Genomic DNA, 20,370 nt, shown 5'->3' with positions numbered 1-20,370 from the left:
GCGCAATATTCTGAAATGAGTATAATGAAATTCAAGAAATCTGAAAACGTCCATTCGAACACGGCGTGTACTATTTGAAAATCTCCCCTCTCGCGAATATTGCCCAAACGGTTTTTTACCAATTCCGGGAAATTCGGGGAACGAGCTTCTCCCTCTAGCCAATCAGCGCCACCTCCTCCGCCCACCGCCGGATTTTCTCTCCCCCTCGGCTGCAACGGTCGTTTTTTCGCGTCATTCGGCAAGTGCTCCTCAAATCGGACGTACATCCGGACGGCTGAGCTAATACTTGTGAGAATAAAGGGAGAAGAAGAGCGAGAAGATGCCGGGGTCCATCGGCTTCCCAGTGCTGGAGTTGGAAAACTTTAAGAGCTACAAGAACAGAACCCGGTTCGAGTGGGCAGCGTTGATTACGGCTGTGGTCGGCCTCAACGGCACCGGTGAGCTGTAACATTTTTTTTTTTTTAAGTTTTCTCCTGAGCCAGAACTACTTTGCGTATTTGTTCCCACAGTGGTGTCGAATTAATTTTTGTATTTATGTGCGTTGCTCAGAGAATGAAAAAGTTGGCTAGAATGTCGATGCAAATTTTTGGAGTATATTTATGGTAGGTTGTTTTCATGCAGGTCGTGAGAAAATATCGAGACCCAGTGTTTCCTAGAATCGAAGTCGCGCGTCTCCCGGTGGTTCCAAGAAAGCCCTCGAATAGTGGACGCGACTTTTACAACCTACGTTATAAGGAAAATAAATTTTTACGCGTCTCCTTGTTTTCAGGAAAGTCCTCGGTAGTGAACGCGATCCAGTACGCCTGTTGCTTTCCTGAATTCGACCGCGGCGTTACCGTGAAACATATCAAGGAGGATATCTGTAATTCAGAGATACGGGATTCGGAGGATCCGAGGTATAATGAAACGAAAGTTTCGCTGATGATGCTCGACATTGACTGTTCATTCTTATTATTATATTCTTTTTGACGCAGTGACACATGGGTCGAGCTGATCCTCGATGTTCATAACACGCAGACAAATTTTCGGCGAATCACCGACTATCGCAACTCGGTGCACCGCTACTGCATAAACGGAGAGGTAAACGTGTGTCGCATTCCCGCGATCTAATTCAACTCCAGTAAGTAGTTGACTATATAAATCTTCGAATCTTTCAGGAGGTCAGCAGAATTGTGTACAAAAGATCTCTGCTGCAGTACAATATCAACCCGAAAATCAACACTTTCTTGGTGCAGCAGGGCGGCATCGAGCGCTTCGCGACGCAGAGTCCGAAAGAACTCTGCGAGCTATTCGAACGCCTCAGTGGTTCCTACGAGTTCAAAGCCGAATACACGAGGTATAAGCTTACGGGCGGATCGAAATAAATTTATTTCATGCGAAGAAGTGTACGGTAATGATTATTTCTTTTCCGCAGGTTGGAAAAGGAACTGCAGCGTCTCAGAGCCGAGGCTAGCGAGCAAAAGAACGAGCTTGCTTACCACAGAAGAGAGATGAAGAAGATACAAAAAATCGAAGCGGAGTGGGCTGAAATACGCAAGTTGGAGGATGATTACGTATGTAAAGATCTTTTATACTCGTTATCGTTCTTTGTATGGCTTAGCTTCAACTTTTTTCACATGACATAGAATCGGTGCGAGTACGAGTATTATTTCGCTAAATTGTATCAAATTGATAAAACCGTCGATGATTTAGTTGAGAAGCATGATAAACTTGAGATTAACATCAAAATTGCTCAAAAAATTCAAACTTCCACGGAAGAAGAAATTAAATTGCTCGTGAGTATGTTCTCGGAGCGAGAAGAATCCTTGGCACTGATGGAGGCAGAGCTGGAGGAAGCAAGACGGGATATGTTGAATTATTCGACAAAAGAAGCGGAGCTGAAGGAAAAGCTTGCACTATACAAAAATAAAATAAAAAAGATCGAAGATAATTTAAAGGACATGGAGAAAAAGGTCGAAGCTCATAAGAACATCTTGAAGGATCTTGCTCAACAGAAAATGGAGGTCGAAAAAGAAAGAGAATTTCTTCTATCTCAATCCCAGGCGAGCTCCTTAAATCTAAACGACGAACAGGTGTTTAATCGCATACATATTTTTTCTTGTGTAATTTTGAAAAGGTTAAACATTATTGTGAAACTGATTTATGATTTTAGAACGAGATCTACCTTCAATTGAAATCAGAGGCTCTGAAGAAATGTTCTTATTATATTGATTTGATCTCTTCGAAAACAAGAGAACAAAGTGCTATAAGGGATCAAATAGACGAATATAAGGCAAGAGAGGAAACGATCTTGCAAAAAGTAAAAAAACAAAAATTGCTCATTGATGAAATACGTTCAAAGGAGCTGAATGTTTACAAGAAAATTAATGAAACAGAAGAAGAACACACTAAGGTTCAAATAAATCTAGATGAACTCAAGAAAGAAATCGAAGGTTTAGTAGAAAGTAAAGAACAATCATTAGCAGCCATTGACTTGTTAAACAAAAAAATTGATGAACAGCAAGAAACCAAGCAAGATCAAATCGAGTCAAGTAGGAAACAAATCGTCTTAAAGGAATTAAAAGCTTATTGCACAGGAGTTGTAAGTATTATATACGTAGTTTCGAAATTCTACGAATGTTATAAATCGATGAAATAAAAATTTGTTATCGTTACAGCATGATCGTCTGATAAATTTATGCGAAGTTGGCGCTGAAAACTTGGAAATTGACAAGTTGGAGATCTCAATTACAAAAATATTGGGGAAGAAAATGGATCATATTATTGTGGATGAGACTAAAGATGCACTAAACTGTATATATTTCTTAAAAGAAAAATATAAGGGAAGCAAATACTCTACTGTCGAAACCTTTATTCCTCTGGATGGATTAAAGAAAATAACATTCAATAGGGGGTGAGTATTTATAGGGCCTTCGTTATGATGAATTAAAATCCAAAATTTTTTTTCAATATAAAATTGCTGTTATAGAATTTTACAAGGAGAAGAAAATGCACGCCTTGCAATCGATGTAATGGCTGTATCAGAAAAGTATAAAGATGCCCTGACAAGTGCTTTAGGAAACGTAGTGATTTGTGATACTGATGAAAGAGCCTCTGAACTTTCAAAGAACAAAAAACTAAATGTAAGTATCTGTTATAATTTAAATAATACTGGCTAATTTTTTTTACTGAAAGGTCTGGTTAAAATTGATTTAAGTGCGTTTCTTACAACGGAACTCTTTACAAAAAAGATGGTACGTTTTCTGGCGGATTGTCTGATTTGTCAATTAAATCTAAAAAAAAATGGAATGAGAAAAAACTGCAAAATTTAGAAAATGAAAAGGTAATACTCGTTGTTTTTTAACGAGAAACTAGCCAATTATATTATAACAAATATCACACATTTTTTAGGTAGAAAAAATGACTATTCTGCGAAAACAAATAAATGATATTGATTCTAAAAATAAACAAATACACGAACTCGAAAGCAAGTTAATGAGTTTAGAAAAACGTCTGAAAGAGTATTTAAAACCATTACTACAAGTAAGTTGTTGACAATGCTATAATATTATTCAAAATATATTTTTCATAACATCTGCATTAGAAAGGTCTATGTCGGTACAAATTATAAAGTTAGACAAAAATTGAGTTATAGGAAAATATTGATTTTGGCCCTATTTCTTTGATGAAGCTCAAAAACTTATAAAAAAATTTAACTAATGCGTTTTTTATAAAAAAAAATACGTTGTATAAATGGACGAATGGGCTCTTTCATAATTTTATGAAAAATTGATTCCAATTAAAATCCTCGCTTGGAAAAGCCCATTTTCACTTCAAGTTGTACGATGTATTTTTTTATCTTCAAAAATATTGGATAGCTTGTAAAATAATAAAACTCGATAGAATCTGCAAAAGGAGTTAACAGATAAGAAAAATAAACTTGCTGGTTTAGAAAATTTATTAAATGACCAGAAAAACTTGGTAAGTTAAAAAAATACTTTATATTAAAATTGCATTGTTGGCGCGTGATCATAATTATTTTGACAATTTCAAGGGAGAGTTAGAAAAGCTCGAAAATGAATTTAAATCTACAACCAATGAATTAGAAAAAGTCGAGAAGAAGAAAGAGGATATAGAAAACAGCGTGTTTTCAGATTTTTGCGCAACTTATAAATTGAAAAATATACAAGAATATGAAATGGGTGATCTGGAGTAAATATCACAAATCATTAGTTTCATTAGATTTTTTAAATAAATTCCTCATATAATTTTACTTTGCATTAGGAAGTATACAAAGCGTGACAGTCGAAAGAAAGAGTTAGATAATCTTTTAGACAAAATTAATAATCAGATTGATTTTGAAAATAGTTGTATTTTAGAAAGTCAAGCAAAAGTTCAAAAACTGCAAGACGATTTGCAAAAAACAAAAAAGAAATACGATGTATTGAACAAAAAGAACAATAAAATAGGAAAGCAACACGATACAAATAAATTATTTTTTTCAAAAGATACAGAGGTAAAGAAAACGAGACAGGAAGTAGAAGAACTTTCAAAAAAATTGAAAATGAAAGAAACAAAAATGAAGTCTATAAAAAGAGATTTAGAGGAATGGGGTACAACTATTAGAACTATTAAGGCGCAAATTGCGTTGCTTGAAAATAAAAAGCACAAATCATTAGTTGAATGCAAGGTTGACATTTGCTTTCTTGAAAGTTGTATGCATGATATCATTATACCGTCCTAAATTCTTTATTTTTCAGGACAAGAATATTGAAATCCCTTTAGTGACTGGTACACTTAAAACAGCAAACTTCAAATCTGAGCTGATTGGTTTTAAGTCAGATACGGATAAAAGTAGCCAACGATCATCATCTGAATCTGGTATTGAAGAAAAAAATGTAGAAGTCGACTACACAAAACTCCCAAAATCTTGGAATGATTTAGGAGAAGATGGTTTGAACAATACTGTGAAAACATTAAAAGACAAATTAAAATCTCTTCATGAAAAGATAAATCAAGATATGCCGAATGCAAAGGTTTAAAGTTTTCTTGTGCACCTACAGCATTATTTAATTACTAATCAAATGTATTTCGTTTTAATTCATATTTTTCATATTACATTATGCAAGACATCACGTGAAATGGCAATTAAAGCAAGAGCAAATGAACGCGCATTAAAGAAAAAATACGAAGACAAACTGAAAGAATTATCTAATACAAGCAAGGACTTTAACAACGTAAAAAACAACAGACTCATTGCCTTCCGAACATTCTTTTCATCTGTAGAGGAGGGAGTAGGAAAACATTTTAAAGTTAGTAGTATGCTAAGTTTATTAGCATTTAAAAAAGACCATTCATCTTATCAATTTATTGATTTAAATCATGTTTTGTTAGACATTGTATAACTCAACAACAGCAGCAGCTCATTTAGTAATGAGAAATCAAGATGAACCATATTTAGATGGACTTGACTTCAGCTGTATTGTACCCAATAAAAGGTTTATTCAGCTACAAAATCTTTCTGGTGGCGAGAAAACGATGTGTTCAATCGCACTTTTATTTGCTTTAAATAGGTATATTAAAAATTTTACATGTGTATGCTGATCCAGCATATCATACTAATAATATATTTTTTTAGCGTAAAACCATCACCATTTTTGATTTTCGACGAAATGGATGCAGCTCTAGACAATGCTAATATAAATCGAATGGCTAAATTTTTCTGGAAATTGAAAAATTCAACGCAAATGATTATCATAAGCCACCATGACTTAATTTGCGTCTGTGCTGATGCTGTTGTAGGCGTAAATATATCCGTATGTATACACTTGTGCAATGAACAATTTGAAGAAACGAATTGAACAAATTAAAATCTGGTTTGATTTAACAGCCAATTACAAATTCAAGTTATACTTGCCATCTTGATGTTACTTTGTATTCAAGAGAAGTATTAGCCGAACGCAACCTCAGAGAGGGCCATCAGGAACTTCCCGTACTTTTAAGATGCAAAATGCAAGCTAAATTTAAAAAGTCAAAGAGTAGAAGATAAAAGTAGGACACGAAGTATTGACTTTAGACTATTTCTAATTAATAATCAAGAATTGTACATAATATGCGTATAAACGATAAGTAATTGTAACATTACGTAAATTAAATTGTAACATACATAACAGGTCAGTGTGCATTTTTCAGAATTATTTTTAATGAAATACACATATTCTGAAAAATAGTGAAAGGACACTTTCATCCTCGTGGCAAATTATTTCAGCGCGACTCCTGATCATCGAGATTTTTTTTCGTTGCGTCGACGCTATACTTACTAGATATTAGGATAGCGCGCGGAAAACTTCACCATGCGACATCTCGCACCCCGCGATTCGCATCTCTCTCGACCTACTTGCTTCGCGTGCGCTCGTCGCACGCAAAATAATTAAAATGGGAGATGATGGCCTGACTCGACTTTCTTTCTTAACAAGATGAAATTGCGCGTTGGCGATTGTTACCTCCCCTTTTTATAGTGACTGCAACGTGCCGACGTCTCGCAAATAGTCATTTAATCGAAAAATTTTTCCTGCGACGAGATTTCGGCAGAGACTTATATTGCATTGTGTTATACATATAGACATTGCTCTTGTAATTAGCGTAAAATGCAGTATTTTATAGATGATACACAACGAGTTACGCCAACGAAACGGTTCTCGTAAATCGTCGCTCCGATTCGCGGCCTGTTTTTTAATGAGCTGACGCCGACAAAGAATGGGGCGTAACTTTGATTTATTGTCCCGGGACAGTGCATGATCGCTGAGCTCCGAGAAACTAAGCAAGGGCCTACTTAGAAGAGAAGTCAGCTCGAATGATCGGGAAAAGCTCGCGTGGGATAAATGCATTCTAGTGTATTAACTTGTAGAATTTGGAATTGATCTCGCGTGAAAAATTCGTCTTTATTATATCTAACTGCCACGCTTCTTAATATTTCGAAAAGTTAATAATCGTCGCATCAATATTAATCGTGTAAAAGGCGACGATCTCACACTTATTTAACCTATCGGCATACATATTCATATAACGCATCTGATTTTCGCAGAATCGCGCTCTGGCGCTTGTATAACGCAAGAGTAGAGCGCATCCGGCAAAAAAGAGCGAGATCTGCAGAAGAAGAAGTTTGTATAGGGCAAGCGACACTCCGCGACGATATCAACGGCGACATCGGCATCTGGCCGGCGCTGCATCTCGGAAGAGCGCAGCCCTTGCCTGCTACAGTGGGACGACGCGGGACGCGAAAGAAATTAGGGTCACACGGAAGAGAGCTACTGCTGCTGCCGCGCAGATGATGCGCGTGACGTAATTGACGCGCGAATCGCGATATGCGTTTGCAAAGCGAGTAATAGCTATCGATCGGTATTTGTCGCGCGATCTCCATGTTAAGATGGGAGATCGATTGGTGCGATATATTATTGTGCGAGCAGCGCGATATAATTGTGTCGTCAGCGATTTTGAGAATAATTTCTTCGATTTCAAATCTAAAATCAAAGACATTATTGTTATTCGGAAATTAAATTTAATCTCAACAGAATGCTCAATATAGCTGGTAAAACATTTCCGTGTATTATAATGTTTTCTCGGTATAAATTAAGGTAACGGTTGCCTAATTTTAAAATTAAACAATTTTCGTCTCGAAAGCTCAAGCTCGTTGCGGTCCTCCGTAACACATTATATCCGGCGCCACGCGGAAGCAGAAGAAGCGTTGAAAGAAAAGCGAAGCCTCTCTCTCTCTCTCTCTCTCTCTCTCTCTCTCTCTCTCTCTCTCTCGTCGTTATAGAGTAACACACTTTTCTCGAAGGATGACGACTTGTCGTCATAGAGTAGCGGGGCGAATAAACGATTGACCAGCGGGTCTCGCAAGTCCAGTCGTCAGCTGGACACTCGCAGTCGCACTCGACGGGCCATAGTGGCTGCACCGGCTACGATATTGGCTCATCGTATACTCGAATACTTAAATTGAGTAGTTTCTTTTCTTTCAGTCAACAACGTTCTCGCTTGAAAATTAGTGGAATTTTTAAATGCTTCAAATTTAAATTTACTTAAAAAGTATAGTTAGGACATCGATGTAAAAAGCGGCCGACGATATGCTTAGCAGCAGACACCTGTTGCTCGGCGCAGCCGTACTGTTACTGCTGGCCGTCGAAGCTATTGGCGAGGAGGAACATCAACCTGCGGCGATTAGCAAAACTGGGAAAACGAAGGTGACGAAGCGCCAGAGGCCAAGCCAAGGCGGGGATTACAGCGAGTATGACGGCAATAATTACGAGGAGGAAGGGGAGTACGAGGAGTACGAGCGCGAGGAGAACGAGAGAAATAGGGGTGAGTTTTTTCTTTCGAGTTTTAGTAAAATTAAGTAATGTTTATCATTCAAAGCTTTCCACAGCTTTCTACTCAAAAAAGTGCGGGAAACTTGAAAGAGGAATCTCGTTTCCTATAGAGCATTGATCAGATATCAAAGCTCATATATCACCGTCACAACGTTGTAATCGCAAGCTCATCTCGATCCGTCACTCGTGGCAGTAAATCAATAAAGCGAAAATCAACGCGATTAGCGCTCAACCCCGATCAGACACTGTTACATATATTTCTCGCCTTAGTTGACTGCTATACTGTCAACCTATATCCTAATCTATCGATTGGAATTCGCTTGATTTTCCCCCATTCGATATTAGAAATTTCGCTCTCTGACACACATTTAAAAAGCATATAACACATATACGTATTCCTTCGTTTGATTGGCCACTGGCCGGAAGTCTCCGCGGCGGCCTACATAAGTGGATTGATTAATAGAGCCTTTAATTGTCGCGATGCGTTTATGATTCGCTCGGAAAAAGCGGCCGATTTGTTACAGCGGAATTTCTCCGACTTTTATGGAGTCGCGTGTGCAGTGCGCGTCTTTTATTTATAACGGAGGGTTCAATTGACGTCGTTAGGCTCGTTAATTCGCCGCGTCTATATGTGTGCGCTGGCTTATGGGGTAATTGAAAATGAAAGGATTTTCGCTGCTGTTTTTCAGAGACGACGATGAGGCAGTCGCAAGCGATTTACGCCTCGACTACAGCGAATCCTCTAAGGGCGGATGACTACAGTGAGGGTTTTTTCTTCATTAATTACGATTAATCGCTATTTTAAATGGGGGAATATTATAAATGCGATCGAATTTACAGGTCGCACAAAGAGCGCAACGGAGACGACTGTGAATTACTCCTCGTCGACGTCGAGAGGGTACACAACGCCCAGGCCACCTTCGTTCGATAACTCTCGATTGAACCACAGTTCACCAGGTGAGTTTTTTTTTCATCTCGATGATTAAATTTCGCGATGAAAAAGTGGGAAATGAGATTGAATGATTTTCAGAGTATCAAAATACACCTTGCGAGGTCGATGGATCCTGGCGAAGATCGGGCGAGTACTGGCGACCTTCTAACTGCACCATATGCCGCTGCCTTCGAGGACAGGTCGATTGTACGCGTATACCATCCTGCAACACTAGTAAGCACCTTTTTTCTATGTTTAATGATATATGCTTCTTCTTGGAATTTGCGATAACGCGCCATATATCTGTAGCTACCCCGGAACCTGTAACTGTTCGCTACAACAGCACGCAGAGGGTGGTAAGCGAAAATTCGCATAATTTTCCTTCTTTTATTTTTAACACAACTTTTAAGGGGTTCATTTTCTTTAACAACTCATGGCAGCAGTCAGTGGGCGTAAATGTAGGCGACAGTCAGCAGGTTAAGTCCTTCACGACGTCCAGCGTAGGAGAAGTAAGATTTTTGAATGCCTGCATATGTATACATTAGGCATATTTAATATGCTTGTATTAATAATTATAAATAATTTTCGTTGCAAGGGTTCCACTTCCAGCCCAGTTCCCGACGTAAGTGAAGTTTTCAAGTTTTCCTGATTCTCTAAAGTAAAAAATAAATTAGTAGTACATATAATCAATAATTCTCAACAGGTTTCCTTGTACTACCACCAGCTAGAAATGGCTCAAGCTAGCGCAGAAAAGGGCCCGAATCCTATAGTATATCCAGAGCCTTACGTTCAAGTAGGGCCGCGTGGCCCACCTGGTAATTATATTGAATAATTTTTACAATCTGTCTCGACTCTCACAATACTGCATGCTATATAATAACGTATCATTGCAGGTCCTCCTGGGCCACCTGGTCCAATGGGCTTCACTGGCCCTCGCGGCGAAATCGGCGAGCCCGGCACTCCCGGAACTCAAGGTTCGCCAGGTCCTCGCGGCCTGCCCGGTTTACCCGGAAACGATGTAAATCTACTCATTTCTGCCATTTACAATTATTATGAATAATTTGCTCACATAACATTTTTGATTCCCAGGGCGAACCAGGCGAGGACGGCGAGTTAGGCGCTCCTGGACCTCACGGTCTACCTGGTCCGAGGGGTGCTCCAGGTCTTCCGGGTTTACCCGGAACTAAGGGGCACAAAGGTACCGCTGGAGCAGATGGTCTGCGAGGACAACCAGGTAGTCCCGGAGAGAAAGGTGTTATGGGAACGCCAGGGCCCGTCGGTCCCGTTGGCCCAGTTGTAAGTTTTTCGTAGAATCGAAGCGATTTATCTCTGAAATTAAATTTAAACAGCATCGTATAATCCTTATCAGGGTCCAGTAGGCTCGAGAGGAGAGAGAGGAAGAGATGGTTCGCCTGGTCCATCTGGAGTAAGAGGAGCTGATGGATTACCAGGTGCCATTGGTCCACCGGTTGGTATTAATTAGCCATTCTTACTTGAATTAAAATCTCGTAAATCATAACTTTTCTTCAAATTCATATATGCAGGGACCAATTGGAAAAATAGGTGAACCAGGTTTTCCCGGCATTAGAGGAATCAAGGGCGATCAAGGACTACCAGGACCCAAAGGAAATCAAGGCTTGCAAGGACCTCGAGGTAATCATCTGCATAAAAATTCAAATTTTACGATTCGCTTCTTTAAGCTCGATTTATCAAATACTATGTATATGCCAGTGCATGTATATCATGCTGTAAAATAAAGCTATTAATCATCAGGCAATTGAAAGTGAAATTCTTCGCGCGGGTTTATTGTTACTGCTCGGAATGCCGCGCGATATTATGATGGCCATTTAAATACTAAATTCACGAAAATTTAGGTCTCTATAACGCAACGACCACGCGATTCGCATCTAGCAGTTTTACGATCGTTATACTCTCGTTTTCGACATTTATGAAAGTGACGTATGTCACAGATGAAAGGCAATGAACTTTATATGTAATCATCTCCTATTCACAAAGTATAAACGAGCGTTGTAGGTTGTATATCAAAATATTAAATAATTTTATGAAACATTTTTTCCCCGAATTTTAGGTGACGCTGGTCGGACTGGCGCTACAGGTGAGCCGGGACCTCCAGGAGCAACTGGCAAAGAGGGACCACGCGGTGAAAAAGGAACTCCTGGTACTAATGGTTTAGTTGGACAACCGGGATTTCCCGGAGTCAGAGGTTTACCTGGTACACCTGGCACACCTGGACAACCTGGTATCGAAGGCTTGCCGGTGAGAAATGAAGATTATCTTTATCTTCAAGCCAATTTGTTGATGAAGAAGAACATTGTAGCTTAATAATAATACAAATTCATTTACATAATTTATATATAATAGGAAATAATAGTGAATAATATTATTAATCAAGCATTCATCTTATTTTAAAATTATATTTGCACTTTTTTCATAATCATCCTCACTTTTTTTATTAGATTACTGTCGGCTAAATAGATCAGACATTCGCCGGGAGATCATCTAGTATAATTTACGACCGGCAGCGCGCACTCCGCTTTAATCGCTTAGTTCTTAGCTGCCTCCAGCTGCACCGTTTTTTGCTCTGCTCTTTATATATTTAACTTCCAGAACAAAAAGTCGCATTGGAAGAATCAACGTTTTACTCGATAAATTAAATTGTAACTGAATAAATCAAGTCAAAATTCATCGAGTAATCTTAGAAAAATAACTGCTATGAGAATCATTATTTTGAATACAGACAATACACAAACAATAATAAGTATTTCTTTTATAGGGAGTACCAGGCGAAAAAGGCGGTAGAGGTGACACCGGGCTGAAAGGTGAGGCCGGCTTTCCCGGACCTCGTGGCCAGCCTGGCCCACCAGGTAACGAAGGTAAAAAGGGCAAGAGAGGGATCAGTGGTCCAGTTGGAGCGCCAGGCCCTGCTGGAGAGCGTGGTACCACCGGTCCTAGGGGTCTACCGGGAGCCGACGGTGCGACTGGTTCGAAAGGTAATATATTTATCAATTAAAAGTTTTGCATATACCCCAACGGATTGTTTCTTTCTTTTAGGTGCACAAGGTGAGCGTGGACCTATGGGACCAATGGGTCCAAAAGGAACGGTAGGCGATGTGGGTCGCGTCGGACCCGTAGGGCCGCAAGGATTGCGAGGACAACCAGGTAGACCGGGCAATCCAGGTAAGCCAGGAAATAACGGAGATAGAGGAGCTGCAGGCGCAGACGGCAAGCCTGGAGAACAAGGAATTCAAGGACCGCCTGGATCGATTGGACCCGTTGGGCCACCTGGAGAGAAAGGATTCCCCGTAGGAAGATTTTTTACGTGATTTGTGTTAAAGCAATGAGAACATTTGTAAACGTCTGCCTTTAAATACATTTTTAGGGAGAACCAGGGGAGGATGGCGAGCAAGGCCCACCAGGACCTCCAGGACTTGATGGTCAACCCGTAAGACAAAAATTATTTAAACAAATAATATTAAGTTTATACTTACATTTTTTGTCTTACTAATAGGGAACCAGAGGGAAACCAGGCTTACCTGGTCCAGAAGGTTCCAAGGGTGACCGAGGCCTCGAAGGATTACCAGGCCCTAAGGGTCATCGAGGTTTCAATGGACTCCAAGGAGTTCCAGGCCAACCAGGCGCTCCCGGCGACAAAGGAGCACAAGGCCCAGTGGGTCCCCCCGGAAAAGATGGAGATACAGGTCTTCGTGGTCCACCTGGTCGTGATGGTAATCCTGGCCCTCAAGGGCATACCGGCAATCCTGGACCAAAGGGACCACCGGGTGAAGATGGCAGGCATGGATCTCCGGGACCTCCAGGTCCACCTGGACCACCTGGACCTCCTGGTGAAATCGCATACGGCTATGATGCTGCGTCGCTTGCTGCCTTGTTCGGTAAGTAAAATGCTGGTTTGTTTAAAAGTTCCTAATTCGTTTGTACCAATACAAAATGTTATCAAATGTATTTCACGCAACCGATCTAGGCCAAGGACAGTCTAAGGGACCGGATCCAACCTCACCAACAGATGATTCTCAAAGAATGTTTGGAAGACCACTTAATGACGAAGAGCGTAAAGAAGCTCTTACTAAAATCCACGATCAAGTTAAAATATCATTACAAAAGCTTACAAAACCTGACGGAGAGAAAGATTCGCCAGCGAAAACTTGTAACGAGCTGTTTGCAACTCATCCAGAGAAGCCAAGTGGTAAGCATCCTTTTTATTTAATTTATTATTTGATTATAAAATATACTGTATTATAATCATATGATAGGAGAGTATTGGATTGATCCGAACGATGGCGATTCTCGGGATGCAATACTGGTTCGCTGCGATGCTGAAACACGTTCAACCTGCATCTTCGCCAGTCCCTCTCGGACACCTGAAATTAGTCATCTCGGCACTGATCTAGAGATTTGGTTAAATGAATTAGAAAATCTACCGAAGGTAAATTTTTCGTTTATTTCATCTAAACTATACCTAAATTGAATAATATATTTAAACGAACATTTTTATGATCGCAGATAAGTTACAAAGCAGACAGTAACCAAATTGGATTCCTCCAGCTTTTGTCGAAAGAAGCTGAACAAAACGTAACTTACCACTGCAAAAACAGCATTGGTTACTACGATGCTGAGCGTAAAACTTATAGAAAAGGCTTAAAGCTTCTTGCATGGAATGACGTAGAGTTACTGCCAAGAGGAAGTCATAGGCTTCGTTATGAAGCCATCTTAGATGAATGCAAGGTACAAAATCGACTTATCATTGCGTATGTTAACTTTTTCCTTCAATTGAATAAGTAACTTAACAATCTGTTATTTCTGTAATCTCAGACAAGGCAAGCACACTGGGGAAAAACGATCATCACTTACAAGACTGACAAACCATCCAGATTACCGATTCTCGACATAGCCTTGCGCGACATCGGCAAACCCGAGCAAAGTTTCTGGATAGAAATTGGATTAGTCTGCTTCCGATGATGAACTGGCAAAGATATGTATCTCAATTCAATAATTTCTTATACACTTTATGAAAAACAGAAAAACGAAGACGCACGCTCAGTGTTTTTTGCTTTCTAAGATCTTGCATTTCGTTATTACATTATTTTTACAAAGCGCTAGTTTATATTTTTTTTATACGAATATACGAAAAAAAATGAAAGTTATAAACACAATGCTTAGTTTTATATTTTACATTCGCCATACCAAAGAATATTTAAATCTGTGCCCACAACTTAAATCACTGTCTTTATAAACATAAGATTATCATTTTTTATTACTCTATGTTAATTAAAAAAAAACTAAAGCAATTTTATAATTATGCATCAGTTTGAATAACTTGTGCAAAAATTCGCAACTAAATAAAAACAGCTTATCTTTTAATATAGTAAAAAAAACTTTATTTTAACTTATTAAAAATCACAAAACGATAGTACGAATCGATCGACATTTCAGATATTAAAAAAGTAACACGTTCCTTTGATAAAAGAAACCTAAATCTTAAAAGTCTCAAGTATCCTTATTGGTGACATTTTATGACGTAAATTTCGTGCCATGCGCGAGCTTCACTACGAAGGTTCGGATTTCCATGGGTCTGATCGTGATACTGGTCGAGTCGACGCCACTCAGCAGCGAGCTGTCGTCGCTGCTCGAATCTTCAGAATCACCAACCTTATTTGTCTCGGGTTGCCATTTCAGTCGCTGCAGGTCTTCCATCCACTGGTTGGCACCCAGAATGGTCTCCTGTACGGACTGCACAGTGAAGCCTGAGAACACCTCCTGTTCGATACAAATTATTATTAGTATTACACAGATACCAGGTATAGACAGTTGAGAAGACTGAATTATCATTTGGATTTAACCTTGAGATCGACTTGCGCAGGAACTGAGTACTTAGGCGACTCTCCTTCTTCGAACAGATGTTCCAATCGAAGCAGGACTTCTCCGTCCTTCCAAGGCTCGAGAGTCAATATACGGACATTCTTCGGTAGAGGCTTGATCCAACCGTCATCCTAACAAATCGATATGCGTGGATACATATAATTTTGCTCTGTCTATGCATAGTTCTTTGCAAAGAAAAAATATTCTTTTCAAGCTCACCCTCATCTTGTAGTACTCGTTCCATTCCTTGAAAGACTCCGTCGTTGGAGTAACGAAGATCCATGGTCGCAGGGCCAACTCAGTAGCTAGCTCTTTCTCTCTGAGGATCAGCTCATCGAGGTTCGTCAGGCTGCCGCCGACGAGGTAGTGCTGTCCGCGAGCTACGAGACCTTCACCGTAGGCCGACTCGTTCAATGCCTCGCCCACGCCAAAAGCGTCGTCGCTCAGCAATCTTCTGTGTACCTGTAGAATAATAATCCGTTTATTTTTCCTGAACACAAGCATTGTTTTTAATACAAATTTTTGCGCTTGCACTTACCATGAGCTCGAGCTCACCCTCCTTGAGACTGGATCCACCTTGAGCTCTGTCGGTCAGCGCGCTGAGCCTCAGCTTGTTGTTCTCGTCTTGAATGGAGATCTTGGTCGTAACCGGGTAGTAGTTGCCGGAGATGGGCTCTTGAAGTTCGACCTCCCATGTCGGTCGGTAGTTGAGTTTACGCTTGAGCATTTCGCGGCCGTTGCTGTCCGTGTAGAATTCGTCGTTGTTTTTCAGGTTGCTCGAGTACTTTGTAATTACCTCCTTACCGATCTTGTCCCTGAAAGAGATCGAATCATTGATTAGGTTCGGTTGAGAGAAGTTACCGAATGACAGATGGTTTTACGAAAGGAGGATTACTTGACGGGTATAGGTCCAACGAGCCAGTCGAACTCGACGTAGTCCATGCCGTTGTAGATTCTGATCACCTGGCTCACCCAGTCGTTGATCACCTGATGAATCTCCTCGACCAGCGGCCCTTTGAAGATCTGGAACGTTCCAGTGTTGGGCAGATCCTTGGTGTAGTTTTGCTTAGGTCTGAAGATGTAAGCTCCAGAGGATCTGTTGACGAACACCTTGTTGTTACCCTCGGCTCCCTCGTAGTACTTGAAGGTCTGCTCGAAGTCAAGACCGTTGGCTGCCTTGGTAGAGCGAACTCGCACCTTTCCTTGCGCATCGACGCTTATGTTGTAGTACTATAGTGAAGTAGAACGATACCATTGTAGAGATTCAAATTAATATCTGCACGTAGAGTAGAAAAAGTCGAGTTTCACCTCGCCACCCATCGTCTGCACGTAGGCCGGTTGGTCTCCTTGGTAAGCCTCGAATTCGGGTCCGCTCTTGTCTACGTAGAACGACTGGAAGCCGAGCGGAGCGATCTTGACAGCCTGGAAGACCAGCTCGTTGTTTGCCTTGCTGAAACGGCCAGGAATCTTTTGGACCTGTTCTGGGATCGGTACCACTTGGTGCACGATCTTGTTGCCTGTGAAGTCTCTCACGCCGAAGGTCTGTCCCTCAACAGGCACACGAACGTAGGTGGTGAGCGGTTGACTCGTCGGGTTGTAGACAGTCACGACGAACTTGGAGTTATCGGACGACGGTGCGCAGGAGCTGATGTTCAGGAGAAGACACGAGTGGAACTCGGGTGGCTTGGGAACGTATTGCTTCAGTGCCCATTTGCTATGATGAAGAATAAATACGTGTTGGGTCATTTGAGTCATTATAGTTTCTCTTCTACAGCTAATCCAAAACTCACTTCAGAGCCTTAGAAGCCAGATGCTCGCCGTTTCTCATGCTGTGGTGCAACAGTCTGGCGTAGTCCTCGGCCACGTGCTGTTTCTCAGTACCGGTTACAGCGTCGTGATGCTGCATCACACCCATGGCTTCGCGGAAGAGCTGAAGTTCCTTGGTGTCTGGTTGATCCGTGAGCACCGAAAGCTGCTTGGCGACTTGGAGGAAGTTGTTACCGATGCGCTCGAAGTACTTGAGGGTCGGCCTGGAGGAGAAGTAACCGGTCCAGAAGGCATGAGGATCGCTCGAGTAGGGGAAGAAGTCGTCGGTCTTGGTCGGCCACTTGATGTTCTCCTCGTTCAGAGCCTTGTGGTAGCAGGACGGAGTCGAGTAGAAGGCTTTGTAATCCGTGCCGTTGCGTTCGTTCACGTACCTGGTAATCGATCGTTCGTTAATTATCCACGAGGCTTCTTCTTATAATGTGTGCAATATACGAGTTGTGGATACCTGATGAGCATGTCTAGGTTGGTGAACCACATGTTGGCGTTGAGGTAATTAAAGTCTTCGCCCATCGTGAGAATGATATTTTTCGTTTGATAACTCAAGGCTTGCTTGTCGACGAAGGCCAAGAACTTTTCGATCTGTCAACAACGATCGTTTAATTATACGTCATTTTGTTAGTACGAATGGTTGTTTAACTAACCGACCCTTGAATCTCACGGTTTTGGGCGAAGACTTTAAGAACGTCATTTGAAATAAAGACAGTAATGCACATTATGTTATATACCTTATCAACTTGTCCATATTTTTGAAATACATCTCGGCGTACTGATAAGTGAAATCTCCTCCCATCGTCAAAATCACATTTTTCGAGCGATAGTATTTCGCTTGATTTTTCACGTAATTCAAGAACGACTCGAGCTGCAAGACATTCATCTCGTTATAATAAAAAATCGCCAACCCCCGTGAGATTCAAGCGTCGCTCTTCTCCTTAAACTCATGGATTAACATAATGAACACACCCTCTGAGCAATGTTGTAGTCGGGGCTGTCGACGTCGTCGATCATGGGCTCGGAATCCTGACAGAGGATGTCGAAGCAGAAGCCTGGAGGTGGCCCGTAGTTGTTGTACAGCATCGTCGTGAACAAGTTGGCGGATTTGCCCAAACTGGGACTGGCTTCCCAGATGAATTCGCCAGTCTTGTCCTTGAGTCGCTTGTTCTTGTCCTGGTAGTCGAGACGTCCGAAGAGCATACCGTCGAAGCCCATCTGCGCGAACATGGAAGCTTGCTCGCGAGAGTGACCGAACGGATCGATCTGCCAGCCGGTCTTTGGTCGGGCGCAGGTGCCGAAGGTGTCGTTCAGTCGTCTGTAAAGCGGTTAATTAAGCAAAACAACAGAGCTAAATCGTTGAAAAAAGAAAATAGAGACCTGAATCCCCAGGTGTACTGGTCGATCATGGAGTGATAGTGCGTGACGGCCTCGTCGTTCATGCTCCAGCCGCCGCCAATGATCTCGAGTCGACCCTCGTTGATCAGGTTCCTCATGATGTTGCGCTTTTTCTCGCCCTGGCGCTGCCACCATTTCCAGAGGAAGGCGGTTTCGACGTAGATGAACCTTGAATATTTAGAATAATAACGTGAAGATTCTATATTCGAATTTCGAGAATCGATGTAAATTCAACATTTTTTCTATATAATATGCGAAAACCGGTTTCTAAAATACATAATCTTCTCATGCCGAAATATTAATTCTAATATGCTAATTAGACTCTTCGAGAGCTGCTGCCCGCTACGATTGCGAATTTAAAAATCTTATATAGTTATACTCACTTTCTGCTGGGATCTTGCTCAAGCGCTTCGACGACGCTGTCGATAATGTACTGGACACCGGCCACTTGAACGTTCATGCGACCTTCGGAAAACCAGAAACGCATTAGAGATCGTCGACCATCGCGCGTACATATACGTATATTGTACAGGCAAAGGACTCGCAACTTACCGCCGAAGTAGTACTGGTCGACGGTTTTGAGCCAGCCAACGTCGTCGTGTGTGTGAGCCACTAAGTGGATGTTTATCTTGTCCGGGTCGCTTTTCGTGCATGACTATACGGGTCGCGAGAAAATTTCATGATTTCAGTTTGAATGAAAAACCTTATCAAATTTCTAATTAATACACAAAAAACCCTGTATAATTTTAAACCCGCATTTGATAATATATACACAATCTTCGTTCAAGTGCGAATTAGCGATGATTTTATCCCTGTGTATGCGTACCCGCATTCGATCATGTTTTCGAATTCTATACTCGAGTAGTTTGATAAGTCGAGTCGGCAGATAAATCGGCGTAAAGACTGAAGACGCAGATAGGGATACAGTAGAATGACAGCATCAAAGCATAATAAGTTATTCTGACCTGAAATCGAATAATACACCAACAACGCAGGCTATATTTATCTGCAGTGCTCTCGAGTTTCTCAAAAATTGAAGTGATAATATTAAAATTTTCGAATTTTATTCTTTACTGCACGAATGTAACGTGATATTGTAAAATATAATCTAAGTTGGCTCAAAAATATCAGCACAGCAACGCAATAGGAAGCCGCACACAGTACACAGAAACGAATACATGATCCGTCTATCGCGTGTGTGACTGTTCGCGCAGCCGCTCGCATAAGTAAACGTTCTTTCTATACTTATATATATGTATGTGTGTGTGTGTGTGTGTGTGTGTGTGTCTATAATGTACTCGACTCCGCGTCGATTAAGCCGTTCTACATACACACGTATCTCCCTTTTATTGAAAGAAAGAGTCTAATTTTGCACGCAATTCTCGAGAGTACGCTTCGAGATGAAAACGAATTTTACGTCAAAATAACATAGCACCATCTCTATGTGAATAATCAAAACAATCTTCAAAAACACTCACTTTGTATCCGCAGGTGCGTTTATCCTCCTCTTTCCTAGGTATGCTCGCTCCCAGACCGAATCCCACGGCGAACAAGAGCCCGAGGGCCAGGAAGATAATCAAAGAGACGACCCTCATTTCGCTGGTATGTGCCGGCGTCGAGGATGCAAAAGAGACTCGCAGCACCGGATCGTAGCGCGCGTACGCGACCACTGAGCGACGCGCCAGACCGGCCTCGTATATATTATCGCCGCTGGCCTGAGAATTCTCCAGCATATATGTACACGGAGACGTGACGCTTGTTTTGTGTATGTACCTATAGTGTCGCCGCTATGAGCTTGTGTGTGTGCGGATAGTGTAGCCGAAAGAGAGCGAGTGTGACACCGGGCGTGAGCGATGAGGTGTAGGTACAGCGATATACGACTTATCTTGGGTCGGGTAGAAGGAGGTAAAAATCATTGCGTTTGAGGAATCGAGCAGGAGAGGAGTTTTGACACCTGATAAGGCCATTGTTCGAGCGAACGGT

General features: G+C 41.3%; 3 protein-coding genes across 4 annotated transcripts; 2 read left to right on the top strand and 1 right to left on the bottom strand.

Moving 5' to 3' along the window:
* The first annotated feature begins 254 nt into the window (after positions 1–254).
* LOC103316151 (structural maintenance of chromosomes protein 1A-like) lies at positions 255–6,219 on the top strand. The gene is made up of 19 exons (XM_016983420.3): positions 255–437; positions 770–896; positions 975–1,080; positions 1,158–1,336; positions 1,415–1,553; positions 1,626–2,072; positions 2,153–2,581; positions 2,658–2,893; positions 2,969–3,122; positions 3,197–3,322; positions 3,391–3,522; positions 3,883–3,960; positions 4,034–4,191; positions 4,264–4,669; positions 4,740–5,015; positions 5,109–5,291; positions 5,374–5,552; positions 5,618–5,795; positions 5,870–6,219. The coding sequence occupies exons 1-19, from the start codon at positions 320–322 to the stop codon at positions 6,026–6,028; spliced, it is 3,810 nt and encodes a 1,269-aa protein (XP_016838909.2). The 5' UTR covers positions 255–319; the 3' UTR covers positions 6,029–6,219.
* Positions 6,220–7,780: 1,561 nt separating this feature from the next.
* LOC100120054 (collagen alpha-1(II) chain-like) lies at positions 7,781–14,489 on the top strand. The gene is made up of 21 exons (XM_008208322.4): positions 7,781–8,340; positions 9,038–9,109; positions 9,189–9,305; positions 9,379–9,513; positions 9,589–9,635; positions 9,720–9,788; positions 9,875–9,901; positions 9,983–10,094; positions 10,173–10,297; positions 10,369–10,575; positions 10,649–10,747; positions 10,824–10,932; positions 11,369–11,556; positions 12,074–12,290; positions 12,352–12,602; positions 12,680–12,742; positions 12,809–13,190; positions 13,280–13,501; positions 13,569–13,741; positions 13,819–14,040; positions 14,128–14,489. The coding sequence occupies exons 1-21, from the start codon at positions 8,106–8,108 to the stop codon at positions 14,272–14,274; spliced, it is 3,219 nt and encodes a 1,072-aa protein (XP_008206544.1). The 5' UTR covers positions 7,781–8,105; the 3' UTR covers positions 14,275–14,489.
* Positions 14,490–14,670: 181 nt separating this feature from the next.
* On the bottom strand, positions 14,671–20,091 carry LOC100120019 (lysosomal alpha-mannosidase). 2 transcript variants are annotated; one of them, XM_001603652.6, is made up of 13 exons: positions 19,866–20,091; positions 18,940–19,042; positions 18,771–18,852; positions 18,370–18,555; positions 17,962–18,307; positions 17,727–17,860; positions 16,965–17,372; positions 16,483–16,888; positions 16,070–16,404; positions 15,713–15,989; positions 15,394–15,636; positions 15,156–15,305; positions 14,671–15,072 (listed from the first exon to the last, which is right to left on the bottom strand). In XM_001603652.6, exons 1-13 carry the CDS (start codon positions 19,980–19,982, stop codon positions 14,827–14,829), a joined length of 3,033 nt encoding a protein of 1,010 aa, XP_001603702.3. In that variant the 5' UTR covers positions 19,983–20,091; the 3' UTR covers positions 14,671–14,826. The 2 variants fall into 2 exon arrangements, with proteins under 2 accessions (XP_001603702.3, XP_003426403.2); XM_003426355.4 differs by lacking the exon at positions 17,727–17,860 and adding an exon at positions 17,447–17,580 and having other exon boundaries at positions 19,866–20,071.
* Positions 20,092–20,370: the final 279 nt, after the last annotated feature.

Source organism: Nasonia vitripennis, chromosome 3 (assembly GCF_009193385.2).
Source record: "Nasonia vitripennis strain AsymCx chromosome 3, Nvit_psr_1.1, whole genome shotgun sequence".
Lineage (NCBI taxonomy): Eukaryota > Metazoa > Arthropoda > Insecta > Hymenoptera > Pteromalidae > Nasonia > Nasonia vitripennis.
Note: the sequence above shows the minus strand (reverse complement) of the source record. Positions and strands in the feature narration are given on the sequence as shown.

Bases quoted from the DNA above. Each gene is read 5' to 3' on its own strand.
- LOC103316151 (XM_016983420.3), top strand. From the start codon at position 320: ATGCCGGGGTCCATCGGCTTCCCAGTGCTGGAGTTGGAAAACTTTAAG. The intron at 438-769 runs GTGAGCTGTAAC...CCTTGTTTTCAG, and splicing joins GGTCGGCCTCAACGGCACCG to GAAAGTCCTCGGTAGTGAAC. The intron at 3,961-4,033 runs GTAAGTTAAAAA...GACAATTTCAAG, and splicing joins TAAATGACCAGAAAAACTTG to GGAGAGTTAGAAAAGCTCGA.
- LOC100120054 (XM_008208322.4), top strand. From the start codon at position 8,106: ATGCTTAGCAGCAGACACCTGTTGCTCGGCGCAGCCGTACTGTTACTG. The intron at 10,095-10,172 runs GTAATTATATTG...GTATCATTGCAG, and splicing joins AGGGCCGCGTGGCCCACCTG to GTCCTCCTGGGCCACCTGGT. The intron at 10,298-10,368 runs GTAAATCTACTC...TTTGATTCCCAG, and splicing joins CCGGTTTACCCGGAAACGAT to GGCGAACCAGGCGAGGACGG.
- LOC100120019 (XM_001603652.6), bottom strand. From the start codon at position 19,982: ATGAGGGTCGTCTCTTTGATTATCTTCCTGGCCCTCGGGCTCTTGTTC. The intron at 18,556-18,770 runs GTGAGTATAACT...TAAATATTCAAG, and splicing joins GAGCAAGATCCCAGCAGAAA to GTTCATCTACGTCGAAACCG. The intron at 18,308-18,369 runs GTCTCTATTTTC...ACCGCTTTACAG, and splicing joins CAGTACACCTGGGGATTCAG to ACGACTGAACGACACCTTCG.